Source organism: Microdochium trichocladiopsis (genome assembly GCF_020744255.1).
Source record: "Microdochium trichocladiopsis strain MPI-CAGE-CH-0230 chromosome Unknown B0I36scaffold_2, whole genome shotgun sequence".
NCBI classification, from domain to species: Eukaryota; Fungi; Ascomycota; class Sordariomycetes; order Xylariales; family Microdochiaceae; genus Microdochium; species Microdochium trichocladiopsis.
The window spans coordinates 4,631,222-4,647,500 of NW_025763545.1; the positions used below are offsets into that span (position 1 = coordinate 4,631,222).

At 55.4% G+C, this 16,279-nt stretch overlaps 4 protein-coding genes across 4 annotated transcripts; 3 read left to right on the forward strand and 1 right to left on the reverse strand.

The window, feature by feature from the left end:
• Positions 1-4,524: 4,524 nt before the first annotated feature.
• On the forward strand, positions 4,525-5,780 carry B0I36DRAFT_316382 (uncharacterized protein; the record flags this gene model as incomplete). The annotated part of the gene is made up of 1 exon (XM_046153024.1): positions 4,525-5,780. The coding sequence occupies exon 1, from the start codon at positions 4,573-4,575 to the stop codon at positions 5,776-5,778; it is 1,206 nt and encodes a 401-aa protein (XP_046017595.1). The 5' UTR covers positions 4,525-4,572.
• A 684-nt stretch (positions 5,781-6,464) lies between these two features.
• B0I36DRAFT_316383 (uncharacterized protein) lies at positions 6,465-7,522 on the forward strand. Its single transcript, XM_046153025.1, has one exon. It carries the CDS (start codon positions 6,679-6,681, stop codon positions 7,258-7,260), a length of 582 nt encoding a protein of 193 aa, XP_046017596.1. The 5' UTR covers positions 6,465-6,678; the 3' UTR covers positions 7,261-7,522.
• A 2,606-nt stretch (positions 7,523-10,128) lies between these two features.
• B0I36DRAFT_316385 (uncharacterized protein) lies at positions 10,129-11,269 on the forward strand. Its single transcript, XM_046153026.1, has one exon. It carries the CDS (start codon positions 10,278-10,280, stop codon positions 11,103-11,105), a length of 828 nt encoding a protein of 275 aa, XP_046017597.1. The 5' UTR covers positions 10,129-10,277; the 3' UTR covers positions 11,106-11,269.
• A 641-nt stretch (positions 11,270-11,910) lies between these two features.
• On the reverse strand, positions 11,911-12,688 carry B0I36DRAFT_346417 (uncharacterized protein; the record flags this gene model as incomplete). Its single annotated transcript, XM_046156461.1, has 2 exons — positions 11,911-12,414; positions 12,545-12,688. The coding sequence occupies 2 exons, from the start codon at positions 12,686-12,688 to the stop codon at positions 11,911-11,913; spliced, it is 648 nt and encodes a 215-aa protein (XP_046017598.1).
• Between the last annotated feature and the right edge of the window lie 3,591 nt (positions 12,689-16,279).

Sequence of the window (16,279 nt, forward strand, 5' to 3'; positions counted from 1 at the left end):
AATGAAATGAATAGAATGAACTGGTAGAACAAACCACGAAATGAAATGAGTGATGTACGTAAAACAGAGTGATGAGAGTATCTTTTCTAGAGGCCCTGGGTCGCGCTGGGGCGCTCCCTTTTTTCTAACCCTAAGCTCCTACCCCCTTCGACGGCACCAACAAGTGTGCCTCGCTTCTCCCGGGACCATGCGTGCTGTGTAAGCATGCTTTTACCCTACGATTACCGCTAGTAATGTTAAAAAGAGGTACTTCCTTTCCGGAACCGCGGGGTACGGGGCGGCAGCCCTGTGCCACACGAGCGTAGCGACGTGGCGAATAACCACGGAAGTGAGATGATGAAATCATATTTTCTACTCACAGAGAGAAACCATGGCTATGCAACAACAAACACAGAGTGTGGGAGCGTGGCTGACGCCGAAGGTGGCATGGCGCGTGACCAACAGACGGACGAGGCGACGGCGAGCCAAGGGGTCGTCGTCAACGAAGTTCGTTGACCAAAGTGGATACGACAGGGAATATTTCGCGATTTGAGCGAATCAGAACGCCCATCTAGCGAGCATTTGGTGCGAGCTCTGTATGATTCACTTGTAAGATGGGCGTTGACCGTTGACGCGGGTGGGTCCTGACCCCCCGCTTACCTTCCAATCAGAACTGGGCCTGCTGGCCCAGTCTGGTTACCTATTTGGGACGAAACTGGGTCAGTTTCTACCACCTTCGAAGATACTAAAGGAAGGGCTGGGGCCCTTCCAAGAATGGGAGGGTCGAGCATTTCTTTCCTTCTATTTTATTTTTCCGGGGGAAACAACAGTGGAGCGGCAACACGGGGTGCAGCAACGACGGGAGGGTTGCGCTTTCTTTCTTTTTCTTTCTTCTTTTCTCCGGAGGAGTTATGAGGGCGAGAGAGGAGCCCTCTTCGCTGTCGGAAGACATGGAGGAGACGGACGGGTGTCTGTTTCTGGGGCCTCGGAGGGTCCTGGAGACGTGGTTCACCGCGGTCGGAGATGATGGGCAGGCTGCTGGGGCTGCCTACCTTCCCGTCGTGGACGAGGGGTCGCACGCTGTGGCGTGGGGGAAGCGGAGGCTGACAAGCTGTTCTCCGGAGGAGGTGAGTGATCTCGTGTCCGCTATGGCGGATGTCTTTGGTCTGGACACGGCTCTGGTGGCCGTGGACTTGTCCGGCGGGACGCTGGTGGAGTGTTTGTGTCGCTGGGCGGCGCAGACGAATGTTCGGGTGCGCGTGATGAGATACCCGGCCGCGGTGGAGCGGGTGACCACGGAGGCCCAGATGGGCTTTCAGTACGTGGAGTGGCTCGTGAAGCGTATGCATTGGCTTGTGCATCAGCTGGTGCGCGGAGCTCATGGCGATGAGCCGACGAAGAGAGACCGGAGGATGTGGGGAGAGATCCTGGCTGCGACGAAGTGCGCTGTTGTCAAGAAGAGTAGCTGGACGCCGGAGGCGCTTTTTCACCTGATGGATCGTCATTGCACACCTGCGCAGTGGCAGTACGGCAACCTGGTGTGTTGCCTTGAGGCTATTCACTGTGTAGGGATTGTCTTCCAGACACCTGTTGGCTTTGCGAGCAGTGCGAGGCGGGCCTTACGGCTGTTGAGTTTGGTGGCTCACGCGATCGAGATGCAGGAGGCGGAGCTGACCCAGACCATGGATGGCAGATGGTATGTGCGCAGGATCGATGGTGTTCCCTGGTCTATGGGGTATGACCAGCCTTGCTAGCGACATCGTGAGAATGTTGTAGGTCGTCTTTGCATGATGTTGCTTCGGTTTGTAGTATGTCGGTGACGTAGTAGTGTTGCGAGGGCCGAACGAGCTTGACAGTCTGGGGATCAGTGGACGGAGGATGCACACGTGAGTGGGCAGTGTGGAGATTTGTCGTGACCATAGCATGAGCGGTGCAGAGGAACCACAAGTAGCGTGGGCAGTCTTGTGAAATGAATGAAATGACTAGTGGAACCAACAATGAGCGGAGTGATTGAACTAAAAGGTGGAGTAAACCACCCAAAAACATCGTGAGATCCTGCAAACGCTGTGTGTGTGCAGCTTCATTCAATCCAAGATGCGTGCCTTCAAGCATGCTTTCGGTCTGGTACCGATAAATTCCTTAAAAAGAGAGCTAGAGTTCCGGATCCGCGGGGTACGGGGCGGCAGCCCTGTGCCACACGAGCGTAGCGACGTGGCGAATAACTACGAGAGTGAATGATGAAATCATATTTTCTACTCACAGAGAGAAACCATGGCTATGCAACAACAAACACAGAGTGTGGGAGCGTGGCTGACGCCGAAGGTGGCATGGCGCGTGACCAACAGACGGACGAGGCGACGGCGAGCCAAGGGGTCGTCGTCAACGAAGTTCGTTGACCAAAGTGGATACGACAGGGAATATTTCGCGATTTGAGCGAATCAGAACGCCCATCTAGCGAGCATTTGGTGCGAGCTCTGTATGATTCACTTGTAAGATGGGCGTTGACCGTTGACAGAGTGGGTCCTTGGACCCCGACTGGCTGACCTATGAGAACGGGGCCTGGTGGCCCAGTTCGACTACCCTTTAGGGCCTAGCGCTGTGGCGCTGGCCCCACATTCGAAGATACAAAGGAAGGGCTGTGCCCTTCTGAAAGTTGGCAGCAGAGTTCCAATCTTTCTTCCTTTCTTTTTTTCGGGCAGAAAACCAAGCAGCGCGGCGGGAGGGACGCAACAACGATCGGGAGGGGTTGTTCATTTTCCTGGCTTTCTTCCCTTTTCGCTGGGAAGATGGGCGAGAGCGCAAGCGATGCTGATAGGGCGGAGCCTCATGAAGAGTCGTTGAAGCAGGGCGTGTACCTGCTCAAGTTGTCGCCGGAGGCGGAGAGGCGAGATTGGTATCGATTTTCGAGCCTGGTGACGGCGAAGCAGCGGTGGGTTGCGTTGATGGCGGAGACGATTGAACACGTGCGGGACGGGGACAGACCGAGAGGTCCCGACTACTCGCTTGAGGAAGTGGAGCGAGGCTTCACGCAGGCACTGTGGCAGTGGTGCACGGAGTTTGGCTTTCCCTTGCAGGGTTTTTCTTCCCCGGGGGAGATGGACGGAGAGGGTCTCCCCATTGCGACGTTTCGATTAGCGAGCCTGATGGCGACGCGTGTTCGCTGGGGGTTTCGATATCCCCTTCGCTCGGCAGAGGAGCTGCGTCTTGTGCGGTCTTGGTTTTACGTGCCGGTGGCGGTGCAGGATGCGCTATGGTGCAGGTGCGCTTGTCACCCTTCGTCCGCTGGGGCGGACCCTGACAGGTATGTCTCTCTCCTGTGGAGATTCGCGACGAGGAGGCAGTGGGTCGCTGCGAGTCTCTTTGCTTCTGCCTATTTGGCCAGGCAGATTGTCATGAAGACCAAATTCAGCTGTGTGCAGGTGTTGTCGGAGTGGGTCGAAGAATGGGTGATGAGCCTTGGTACTCCTGCCGTCATGGGCTGGAGTGAGCCTTCTATTGTGGAGGTACGGGCGCGCTGGCGCAACCAGGTATGTTGTACGGAGGACAAGCCGTGCATATGTGCGACGATGACTGCGGAGGACTGCCTCTGGGATGATCTTCGCTCCGTGGATCGGGAGACTCGAGCGGTACTCCTGCGCCGTAGGGCGCAGCATGAAAGGATTGGGTATTAGGTATCCGTGGATGCTGGATGCTCATATGTTTTGCTGTCCTGGAAGGAGGCTGGACGTGCGTGGCACCACTGGTTAGATAGGAGAGCAGCAGAAGCGTGTGTCGGAGAGGCCGTAGTGGGAGATCTTGGATCTGGAGAAATGTTACGTTGAATGAACGGAGTGTGCGAGTGAACAGAGTGATTGATGCAATGGAATGAAATGAATGAAATGAAATGTGGTGGAGCCAACCACCAAAAAACATCGTGAGATTAGAGAAACACTAACAGTGAGGGGCTTCGTTTGCCCCAACAAGATGCGTGCAGCTAAAGACTGCTGATAGTCTGGTACCACATGCTGTCGGAAAAGAGAGCTAAGATTCCGGATCGGCGGGGTACGGGGCGGCAGCCCTGTGCCACACGAGCGTAGCGACGTGGCGAATAACCACGGAAGTGAGATGATGAAATCATATTTTCTACTGCAAAGAGAAACCATGGCTATGCAACAACAAACACAGAGTGTGGGAGCGTGGCTGACGCCGAAGGTGGCATGGCGCGTGACCAACAGACGGACGAGGCGACGGCGAGCCAAGGGGTCGTCGTCAACGAAGTTCGTTGACCAAAGTGGATACGACAGGGAATATTTCGCGATTTGAGCGAATCAGAACGCCCATCTAGCGAGCATTTGGTGCGAGCTCTGTATGATTCACTTGTAAGATGGGCGTTGACCGTTGACGCGGGTGGGTCCCTGGACCCTACCGCTCCACCTATCAGAAACGGGGCTGGTGGCCCAGTTTCGTTACCTAATCGGGAGTCCAGTGGGCACACTGGCTCCCACGTGGAACTACAAAGGGGGGCTCGAGCCCCCCTACAAGCAGGGCAAAGGATTTCTCTCTTGTCTTTCTCTTTTCTCGGGACGAAAAACAGCAAGCGGAGCGGCAGGCAGGATGGAGGTGCAGGAGGAGTGCGCCGTGGTTTTGCCGGAGGGGCACGAGGTGGTCGTGCAGACGTACGAGGAAGACGAGGTTCCTGATCCAGCTCAGGATGAGTGGGCGGACATTCGACCGAACGATCGGGATGGAGAGAAGGTGTTTATACTTCGGACGAAGTATTTTATGCTGACGTACAGCAAGAGTCAGATCATGGATGTGTCTGAGTTTGAGAAGCGTTTTCGCGAAACACTCCGGAGGTGTTACACCAGCAAGCCTGATGCGCAGCTGGAAGACTTTGGGGTACAGTATTTCGGCTCTAGGGAGCTGCACGCCAGCGGGCGTCCCCATTACCATGTTGTGGTAGCTTTAGGTAAGCCCCCTCACTGGAGGGATCCTTGGGAGAAGTTGCGGCTGTTGGCCATGACAGAGGATGGCCTTGGACCAGACACTCGGTCTGTCCGTCTTAGCGTGATGCGCAAGGAGCAGAACTTGGAGTTCTTCCTGAACAAGACCCAGGCGTACGTGAGGAAGGAGTCGTGGGACTTCGTTTTCGGTCGGGAGATCGAGGCTGTGGGTGACAGGGCGGTAGCCAAGAGGAAGCGCGAAGAGCTGTGCATAGCTGCCATCAAAGCCGAGACGGCTGAGGAGGTGCACGAGATCCTGGCGGAGGGGGATCCGGTGAACTATGTCTGGAGACACACGCAGGCGTGCGCGCTTGCCAACAGGAAGAGGCGACGATTTCTGCCCCCGGTTGGACCGGTCTTTCACTTTGACCCCGTCTACATTCCGCAGGCCATGCTGGAGTGGAAGGCGAAATGGATTGACCAGCCTTACGGTGCGGCGGAGAGGCCCCAAGCCTTGGTCCTGACAGGGCCCACTAGGACTGGCAAGACCGCATGGGCGGAGTCCTTTGGTAATCCCCTCATTGTGAACACTAACTTTCGTCTAGACGATTGGCGGGAAGACTGCACGCACATTGTGCTCAATGACGTAGTCCTGGCGGATTTCAAGTACACGCGCGAGATGCTTGGCTGTCAGCGGTGGTTTAACGGGACGGATAAGTTCAAACCTACTGTTCGTCTGGCATTGGGCAAGCCAGTTATTTGGACCTGCAATGAGGATAACAATCCCTTGCGCAAGAAGGTCTGGCGTAAGTATGCGGAGGATTCGGTGGTGCAAGTAAAGGTTACGTGTAGTTTATTTAAAAAGGCAATGAAATGAGGATGTCTTGTGGTCTGGTACCACATGAACTTAGAAGATGTGTGCAGCTGAAGAATGCTTTCGGTCTGGTACCGCAAACAATGTTAAAAAGAGGTACTTCCTTTCCGGAACCGCGGGGTACGGGGCGGCAGCCCTGTGCAGCTCGAGCGTAGCGACGCTGCTTAATACACGGAAGTGAAATGATGAAATCATATTGTCTACTACTAGAGAGACATAATGGATATGCAACAACAAACACAGAGTGTGGGAGCGTGGCTGACGCCGAAGGTGGCATGGCGCGTGACCAACAGACGGACGAGGCGACGGCGAGCCAAGGGGTCGTCGTCAACGAAGTTCGTTGACCAAAGTGGATACGACAGGGAATATTTCGCGATTTGAGCGAATCAGAACGCCCATCTAGCGAGCATTTGGTGCGAGCTCTGTATGATTCACTTGTAAGATGGGCGTTGACCGTTGACGCGGGTGGGTCCCTGGACCCTACCGCTCCACCTATCAGAAACGGGGCTGGTGGCCCAGTTTCGTTACTCTTTTGGGCATGCAACTGGGTCAGTTGCTGCCTACTTGGCAAACTACAAAGGGAGGGTGTGCACCCTCCCAGAAGATGGGGGGATTTCCATTCTTCTCTTCTTTTCATTCCTGGCGGGAACTCGAGGGACGATACTAGCGGGATGCGGGGTCGCTCGGTGGGCGACTATTTGTTGACAGAGGCACGTGGGCCTCGCGGAGATGGTAAGTGTCATGGATGGACACGTGTGCGGACGCTGACGAGGAGTTGTAGACGACTCGGAGGAGAGCGACAGGTGGTCGATCGGTTCCTTCGTGGTGAAGGATAGGGAGCAGGGCGACTTTGGGGCGGTGTCCCTAGGGAGCTCGACTTGTTCAAGTTCGGAGGACGAGTCTATGGAGCGTGAGTCTCTGGTGCCATGCACGCCTCGCCCTGGCAGGGCAGGCTTATCCGGGTCAGCAGCGGTGCCTGTGATGATCTCGTCTTCGTCGTGTCCTAGTTCACCGCCTCGTTTGGAGCGAGGGCGGAAGAGGCGACGGATTGAGGTGTCCGGTAGCAGCCAGGAGGATGGTGAGTCCTGGGGAGAGGAGTCACCATTATTGTCTCGGTTTCGGAAAGGGACGAGGAGCGGGACAGCAGGACGTGAAGCACCGACGGAGACGGGGCTGGTGATCGAGCAGATGGCGAGCGAGATTGGTGAGTACGTCGCTGAGCGCGTGAAGTTTGTTCTGACTCAGTTGGTGGATCCAACTCAGAGTGAGGCAGCCTTGCAGAGGGCTGTGAGTGTGCTTGGCTCTCTCCGGGAGGGAGGGCGGCAGTTGTGTGAGGATGTGGTGCAGCCGGATGGTAGTGGTGTGACATTGCAGGGCCCCGGTCGCGCGGGCGCGCACCTTTCTTCCTCCTCGTCTTCCTTTCGCTGGCGCACTTCCAACTTGCCTGCAACAGTAGTTGGGTCTGGTCCGGAGGGCGAGTGTTGAACATGTCTATGGGTACTTGGTGGTGCCTTGGCCACGGGGAGCGGTAGCTCCCGGACTTGACGTGACTTGTCCGCAGTGGCGGGTGTTCAGAACTAGCAGAGGCTGGATGTGGAGAGGGTCTCTCTTTGCAGCGCGCTTGGAGGAGGTATTGGTGTTACGTTTGTAGCACTTGCGGAGGCCTTCTGTGTATACGGCCGTAGGTGGAGGACTGTGTACTTATGAAACTGGGTGGAAGTAGATAGGATCATCTGGATATTGTGGCACGACTTTTGTGTGGAAACATTCGTGGAAGCATAGGGATGGAATGATGCGTGGGACTATTCATAAACAGGGTGCATGATTGAGTGAATGAAATGAAAAACATGTGTGAAACACCAAAGAATATCGTGAGATGTAAAAATAGTGAGGGTGTGCAGCCTCAAACCACAAGATGCGTGCAGCTAAAGACTGCTGATAGTCTGGTACCACATGCTGTCGGAAAAGAGAGCTAAGATTCCGGATCGGCGGGGTACGGGGCGGCAGCCCTGTGCCACTAGCTGCGCAGCAGCCGTGGCGAATAACTCGAAGAGACATGAAGAATGAATGCTGTTACTACTAGTAGAACATATGGCTATGCAACAACAAACACAGAGTGTGGGAGCGTGGCTGACGCCGAAGGTGGCATGGCGCGTGACCAACAGACGGACGAGGCGACGGCGAGCCAAGGGGTCGTCGTCAACGAAGTTCGTTGACCAAAGTGGATACGACAGGGAATATTTCGCGATTTGAGCGAATCAGAACGCCCATCTAGCGAGCATTTGGTGCGAGCTCTGTATGATTCACTTGTAAGATGGGCGTTGACCGTTGACGCGGGTGGGTCCCTGGACCCTACCGCTCCACCTATCAGAAACGGGGCTGGTGGCCCAGTTTCGTTACTCTTTTGGGCATGCAACTGGGTCAGTTGCTGCCTACTTGGCAAACTACAAAGGGAGGGTGTGCACCCTCCCCAGGGAGAGGCAGCGGAGCTCATTCTTCCCTCCTTTTTTATTTTTCGGGCGGAAAAACAGCAAGCAGAGCGACACTACGGAGTGCGACAACAAGAGGATCGTTGTCCTTTCATTTTCCTTTTCTTGTCCTTCGGCAGAAGGGGAGACGGAGTACGGCAGCTGTGGAGGCTGCAGATTGACTTGTGAGGGCAGAGTCGACGGTTGTGGGTTCAACCGGGGAAGATGAGTGCACGCAGGCTGGTAGTCCGTTCACCCGGAGGGTCGGCGAAGATTCGTGAGGCGCCGGTGGAGGAAGGGACCACGCATTCGCAGGGCGGTTATGCATTCGCGGAGATGACACGGAGGGGTTCTCTGGACTTTGGCCGGTTTCCCCATGGAGGCGACCTGTGGGAGCTACTGCAGGAGGACGAGGAGTGGTTGTGGGGCACGGCGGCACGGGCGTGGCCGCGACATGAGACAGGAAGGGAAGGATGGTCTGCTGTGGTTGTCCCGTTTGACATGAGACATCTGGAGATGGTGTTGCAGGGCCCTGACGGGCTGGAGGCACGAGACTATCGTTGCGCGGGCAAGGAGCATGAGCCCTGTGGGCAGTCAGGGACATCAGAGTGCGTGGTGAGCCGGGCGAGCTATCGTGTGTTGTCGCGAGGGCACGAGAGTGCGCGTGGAAGAGAGTGGGGCACGGAGGAGTTACGTCGGGCCGCAATCGCAGACCTGGATGGTCTTGTGTGGAATTCGGAGACCTATGGGCGCCTACGTAAGGCGCCATTCAATCAGCTGTGGATGGCTGGAGCACGCAACTCGAAGGGCAGTCTGGACGGCGTCTGGATGGTGCACGGGGCCTCTATTGGTAAGCCCACGGAGGACTATGCTGTGGTAGAGCTGTGTCTTCTACGAGCGTATCGAAGCGAGGAGGTCCTGCACCCGGTGGTCGGGTACAAACTTGTGCTGAAGGTAGAGCATGATCCATAGGCTGCGCCGTAACAGCAGGGTGGAACACCGAGTTCACTGTCGCGTGCAGTGTCTCCGGGAGGTAGCGTGGCAAATGGTATGTCGCTTCGGAGTAGGAAGAACGGGAGTGCATAGAGTCTTGGTGGAACAATTCAACTGATGATCAGGATACTGGAATCGTGAATGAAATGAACTACTAGGACAACAGATGCATGGAGTAGAGGATGAAATAAACAATGAACGGAGTGACTAGTAGAACCATTAGAAGAACAGGGTGACTGACTGAAAAACATGTGTGAAACACCAAAGAATATCGTGAGATGTAAAAATAGTGAGGGTGTGCAGCCTCAAACCACAAGATGCGTGCAGCTAAAGACTGCTGATAGTCTGGTACCACATGCTGTCGGAAAAGAGAGCTAAGATTCCGGATCGGCGGGGTACGGGGCGGCAGCCCTGTGCAGCTCGAGCGTAGCGACGCTGCTTAATACACGGAAGTGAAATGATGAAATCATATTGTCTACTACTAGAGAGACATAATGGCTATGCAACAACAACGCTGGAAGCTGGGAGCGTGGCTGACGCCGAAGGTGGCATGGCGCGTGACCAACAGACGGACGAGGCGACGGCGAGCCAAGGGGTCGTCGTCAACGAAGTTCGTTGACCAAAGTGGATACGACAGGGAATATTTCGTCGATTGGACGAATCACAGCCCATCTTCGCGACCATTTGTATGGGCGCTCTGTATGATTCACTTGTAAGATGGGCGTTGACCGTTGACAGAGTGGGTCCTTGGACCCCGACTGGCTGACCTATAGGAACGGGGCCTGGTGGCCCAGTTCCGTTACCGAAAAGGGATGAAAGTGGGCACACTTTCTCCCACATGGAAAGTACAAAGGAAGGGTGTGCACCCTTCCCAAGAGAAGGCAAAGGATTTCATTTCTCTTCCTCTTTTTCCTCGGAGAGAAACACAGTGGAGCGATAGGAGGGACTCAACAACAGGAGGATCGGTTGCATTTTCTTTCTTCTTCTTTCCTTCTTTCTCCGGAGGAGCAGTGCCTACAGCGGAGGGGGGCACCGGAGCGAATGTATTTTCCTCATGTGAGGAGTGTACCCGTGGCCCTGTTGTCGGGCCCGGGAAGAAGCAGCGAGATGATGGAGAGCTGCTGGATGAGGTTGGCACGGGAGGTGCGAGAGGAGCTGCGTGCGGATCTCCAGAGTGTAGACCTGGGACGGTTGGAGCGGAGCTTGACAGGTGCGCTGGTCTCGTGGGCGGAGACGTTTGGGATTGAGCTGGAAGGTCATGGACGCCCGGAGGCTTGTGGACGAGGGCTGTACAGGTTGTCTGCGTTTGACATGTCCTGCCTCATGCTGGTGCATGTTGGCTGGGCTGGTGCGGGACGCTACTACAGGGACCGTCTCGGTGCGAAGCACTGGATCGCTGTGCGACATTTGATGGACCGACCTAAGAGGCAGTGGTCTCTTGGATGCACGTGTACGTGTCACCAGGATAGTGAGGCGCAAGGTGAGTTGGTGTTTGCTTACCTGTCGCGCTTCGCTCTGAATCGGGACGTGGTTCTGGCGAGTCTGCTGTATACGGCGTATACGGTACATCTGCTGGGCAAGCTAGTTGGCGTGGACTGTCTGAGCCTGATGGCTGGCGAAGTGGAGCATTTGGTGATGCGCTTGGAGGCATGTAAACCCTTGGGTCTTGGGTTTCTTTCCTGGATGGACCAGCAGCGACGTGTACTGGAGCTGGCCTCGTGCGGAGTCGGGGAGCGTGAGTGTTGTCCTTGCCTCTTGGGGCCTCCCTACCTCCGGGACTTCATCTCTGTCATGCCGGGGGCGGACGAGAGAGATCTTTCGTTGGTGCTGTGGCAGCAGTACCGGACTTCTCCGTCAGGCGTTAGCTGAGATGAACACCAGCGGTGGCTGGACAAGGTGCGCGTAGCCAATTGGCGAGAGGTGCTTTGTACCGGGTTGTGACCTCTTCGCATCTCGTGTGCGATGGAACAAGTTGTGGAACAATCCAGTATGGAGGCGGAGTGTAGAACCAGAGATATTGCATAAACAGCGTGATGAAACGTGATGTGAACCATGAATGAAGTGAAAGTGTGGAACAAGCAATTGAATGGAGTGAAAGTGTGGAGTAACCACCAAGAATCATCGTGAGATGACATAAACACTGAGAAAGTGTGGCCTCAAACTAGAAGATGCGTGTCGCTAAGACATGCTTACACTACTTAATCCGCATGCTGTCGGAAAAGATGGCTAGAGTTCCGGATCCGCGGGGTACGGGGCGGCAGCCCTGTGCAGCTCGAGCGTAGCGACGCTGCTTAATACACGAGAGTGAATGATGAAATCATATTTTCTACTCACAGAGAGAAACCATGGCTATGCAACAACAAACACAGAGTGTGGGAGCGTGGCTGACGCCGAAGGTGGCATGGCGCGTGACCAACAGACGGACGAGGCGACGGCGAGCCAAGGGGTCGTCGTCAACGAAGTTCGTTGACCAAAGTGGATACGACAGGGAATATTTCGCGATTTGAGCGAATCAGAACGCCCATCTAGCGAGCATTTGGTGCGAGCTCTGTATGATTCACTTGTAAGATGGGCGTTGACCGTTGACGCGGGTGGGTCCTGACCCCCCGCTTACCTTCCAATCAGAACTGGGCCTGCTGGCCCAGTCTGGTTACCTATTTGGGACGAAACTGGGTCAGTTTCTACCACCTTCGAAGATACTAAAGGAAGGGCTGGGGCCCTTCCAAGAGATGGATGGGGTGCAGACATTCTCTTCCTTCTTTCCTTCATTCTTGGAGGAAAACAGCAGAGCGGCAGACGGAGTACCACAACAGGGGATCGTTGTGCACTTTTCTTTTTTTTCTCTTTCCTTGGAACCAGGATGGACGCTGCCTTCCGGAGGGCAGGTATCGTTGGGGACGAGGGATCTATTCGAGTCCTGACAAGGCTGGGCAGCCTTTACTTGGAGATGCGGGCACGGGTAAGTGCGGCTTCTATCTTGTCTGGGGAGACAGAGGTGCGAGAGCGGGACGGGGACTGGAGGATCGTTACTACTCTCCTTGGACGGAGTGCAGATGTCGGTGTGTGGTACCGACGGCTGGGCACTTGTGCCTCGCGGTGGTTCGTCAGGAAGGAACAGGATGGTCTCTTCTCTTGTGGCCAGGAGGGCGGAGATGTGTGGTCTTTGACTGTTATTGTTCTGCCCGAGCGGAGTGGGCAGGGTGAGAGTGTGCGTCAGTGGTTGCGTGCGCTAGCACAGGCGGGCGAGGGACGAGCTCTAGTGGAGAGTGTGTCGCAGGAGGACATGGGCGTCTGGTTGGAGCAACGACCTTGGTTCGGCAGTGGAAGTCAGTCCGACAGGCTGTCTGTGAGCCGCGAGCGGGGGCAAGCGGCAGTAGAGTCAGGAGCGCGAAGGTGCTGCCGTGAGAGGCGGCGTGGAGATGTTCGCCAGCCTTTGGCTTGCTTGAAGGCATGTGTGCCGAAACAGCCCAGTGCTTCCGACTTGCGGGCAGGAGGACAAGAGAACGAGGAGCCAGATCCCTAGCAGAGGGTTCTTCCGGGTGGATGCACGGGTTGTACCGTGGAGGTGCGTTGTCATGAGGGAGGATTCTTCTCTTGGGTGCTATTCTCTCTTCCCGGGAGAGGGAGAGGTGTGTTCAGACCAGGTAGGTGAGGTGGCGAAGCCTTTTCCCTTCTTTCCTCCTTTCTTCCTCTGGTGCTGTGCGCCGGAGAACATCGTGCGATGCATCGGTATTACCATGATCCTTGTAGGACAGGACGGTGTCCTTTACTCGGGCAGGAGGCTGTGCAACTAGGAAGTAGAACTGCAGTGAATGAAATGATCTGTGACATGAACAAATGAGCAAATGAAATGAGTGATGAATAGTAGACGAAGTGCATCGTGGAACAACCAAGTAGATGAACAATCAAATGAAATGTGTAGTGGAACAACCAGAAGAGCGGAGTGATGCAATGAAAGTAGTGTGCGAAACACCAGTAATCATCGTGAGATGCACTAACAGTCACAAGTTGTGGCTTCACCCCACAAAGATGCGTGCCTTCAAGCATGCTTTCGGTCTGGTACCGATAAATTCCTTAAAAAGAGAGCTAGAGTTCCGGATCCGCGGGGTACGGGGCGGCAGCCCTGTGCAGCTCGAGCGTAGCGACGCTGCTTAATACACGGAAGTGAAATGATGAAATCATATTGTCTACTACTAGAGAGACATAATGGCTATGCAACAACAACGCTGGAAGCTGGGAGCGTGGCTGACGCCGAAGGTGGCATGGCGCGTGACCAACAGACGGACGAGGCGACGGCGAGCCAAGGGGTCGTCGTCAACGAAGTTCGTTGACCAAAGTGGATACGACAGGGAATATTTCGTCGATTGGACGAATCACAGCCCATCTTCGCGACCATTTGTATGGGCGCTCTGTATGATTCACTTGTAAGATGGGCGTTGACCGTTGACAGAGTGGGTCCTTCGGACCTACCTGTTTGACCTATGAGGATGTGGCCTGCTGGCCACAATCCGTTACCTAAAAGGGACAAAGTGGGCCACTTTGGACCAACCTTGAAAGTACAAAGGGAGGGCGGGAGCCCTCCTCGAAGAATGAACTGGCAGGACATTTCTTCCTTCTACTTTGCAGGAGCAAGCAATAGCAGAGCGATAGCAGGGACGAGAACAGTACACGGAGGGTGTTCCCCAGAGCGAGGAATTCGAGATGGGTCTCCTTTCGCGCTTGCGCGGTACCTCTGGGACGGAGAGTCGAGTAGAGGGCGCGACGGAGTCGGCTGTTGCTGAAGGTATTTGATCCTGAGAGACGCGGGAGCGGCAGGCTACTGTGGTAGCAAGAAATCTATGCCGATGGTGGGAACGAGGCATGACTGACGGCAGGCAGATGTGGAGTGGAGCGAGATGGTCAGAGATGTGAACCGCGCGGTGGCGGAGATGGCGAAAGCGGATAGCGTGGATATGTCGCGGTTGCGGAAGACCGTGGCGATGCGGGAGCGCAACGAGAAGATCCGGGAGGAGATTGCGCATACGGAGTGGGAGAAGTTGTGCGATACCGGAGGAGTGAGACGATCAGAGAGGACGGTGCACGACCAGGCGGTGCTCGACTGGTGGCTCTTTGTGCGCAGCGATGTCTGTCCGGGACAGATAGAGCGTTGGCATCAGTGCGGGAGCCGGAGGGGCTTCCCTGCTTCTTGTCAGTCATGGGGCCGTTGGCGGTGCCCCTGTGAGCGTCGGAGAGATGGACGACAGTGTTGCTTTACACCAGCACCGAAGGGTGAGATCTCGGATCATGATATGGAGAACTTCCTCGAGGTAGTTCGACCGAGGCTACTTGCATGCGGGCGGGAGCCTTTCGTGTATACCTGGTTCTGGGAACCGGAGCGCTCGGAGGACTATATGGAGCGTGGTCTCTGGGTGCTTTCGGCCCGGTCGGGCGAGATGAGGAACGGCAGTGGGACGCGTGACGTGCATTTCACCTTCTGGCGGTATCGTGTTGATGGTAAGCAGCATGAGTCCATGATCAGTGTGATGAGGACGATTTCCTGGGAGCCTGGGGCGTGAGCCCTGGGTCATCCTCCGCGAGAGTATCGTGGTGCAGCTTGGCTGTTGGTCGGTGCGGGGCACTTCTCCGTGTTGTGCAGCCCTGGGTGGGCTTGTGTGTTTTCAGTGTCGGCAGAGCATAGAATCGGAGTGGTAGCAGGAGGTAATAGAAAGACTGTGTCAGTCGAACCAGTACATGCACGGCGTGAGCAGACATGATGATGAGCAGCGTGATCCGTGGAACCACAGACAAATGAACAGAGTGATTGCATGAAATGATTGACTAAGAAGTGGAACAAACCACCTAAAAAGATCGTGAGATCCTGCAAACGCTGTGTGTGTGCAGCTTCACCCACCAAGATGCGTGTCCTAAGACATGCTTTTACCCTGCTTGTGCAGATAAATTCCTTAAAAAGAGGTACTTCTTTTCCGGAACCGCGGGGTACGGGGCGGCAGCCCTGTGCCACTAGCTGCGCAGCAGCCGTGGCGAATAACTCGAAGAGACATGAAGAATGAATGCTGTTACTACTAGTAGAACATATGGCTATAACAACAACAACGCTGGAAGCTGGGAGCGTGGCTGACGCCGAAGGTGGCATGGCGCGTGACCAACAGACGGACGAGGCGACGGCGAGCCAAGGGGTCGTCGTCAACGAAGTTCGTTGACCAAAGTGGATACGACAGGGAATATTTCGCGATTTGAGCGAATCAGAACGCCCATCTAGCGAGCATTTGGTGCGAGCTCTGTATGATTCACTTGTAAGATGGGCGTTGACCGTTGACAGAGTGGAGCCTCGCTCCATCTCTTGCTACCCTATCAGAGATGGGCCTGCTGGCCCATATCTGTTACCTAAAAGGGACGAAAGTGGGCCACTTTCTCCCACATGGCAAACTACAAAGGAGGGCGGGAGCCCTCCTGGAAGAATGCAGAGGATTTCATTTCTTCTTCTTTTCTTTTTCTGGCAGAAACACAGCAGAGCGACAGCAGGGACTGACAACAGGGGGATCGTTGTGCGGATGGCGCGAGGCCAGGGGACGGTTGATCCGTCCTTGCTACATACGGAGGAAGTGTGGAAGGAGGGAGGACACACGATTGCTGCTGTGGCAGTACCGAGGGAGGGACGAGAGGTGGATGACGTGCTGCGCAGGGTGCGAGACGATGCTAGATGCCGGCAGGCGGGGACACTGGTGGTGTCGTTGGTAGCCTGGAGCGATGAATCGCTTCTTTTTGTGGTCGGGTTCGGCCTCTGTAGGTGTGCGGTGGACCAGTGCTCTGGGGAATGTAGAGGGGAAAAGCGGAAGGCGGTTCATGGCGCGAAGGGCTTCTGCCCGGACACGCTGTGCCGTCTCACTACTTCACTGTAGTGTAACGATCAGTAACTAATTCTTCCGCCTGCTTCGGCAGGTGGTTGGCCAACCCCGGCGCACGATAGTTACCTGGTTGATTCTGCCAGTAGTCATATGCTTGTCTCAAAGATTAAGCCATGCATGTCTAAGTATAAGCAATTA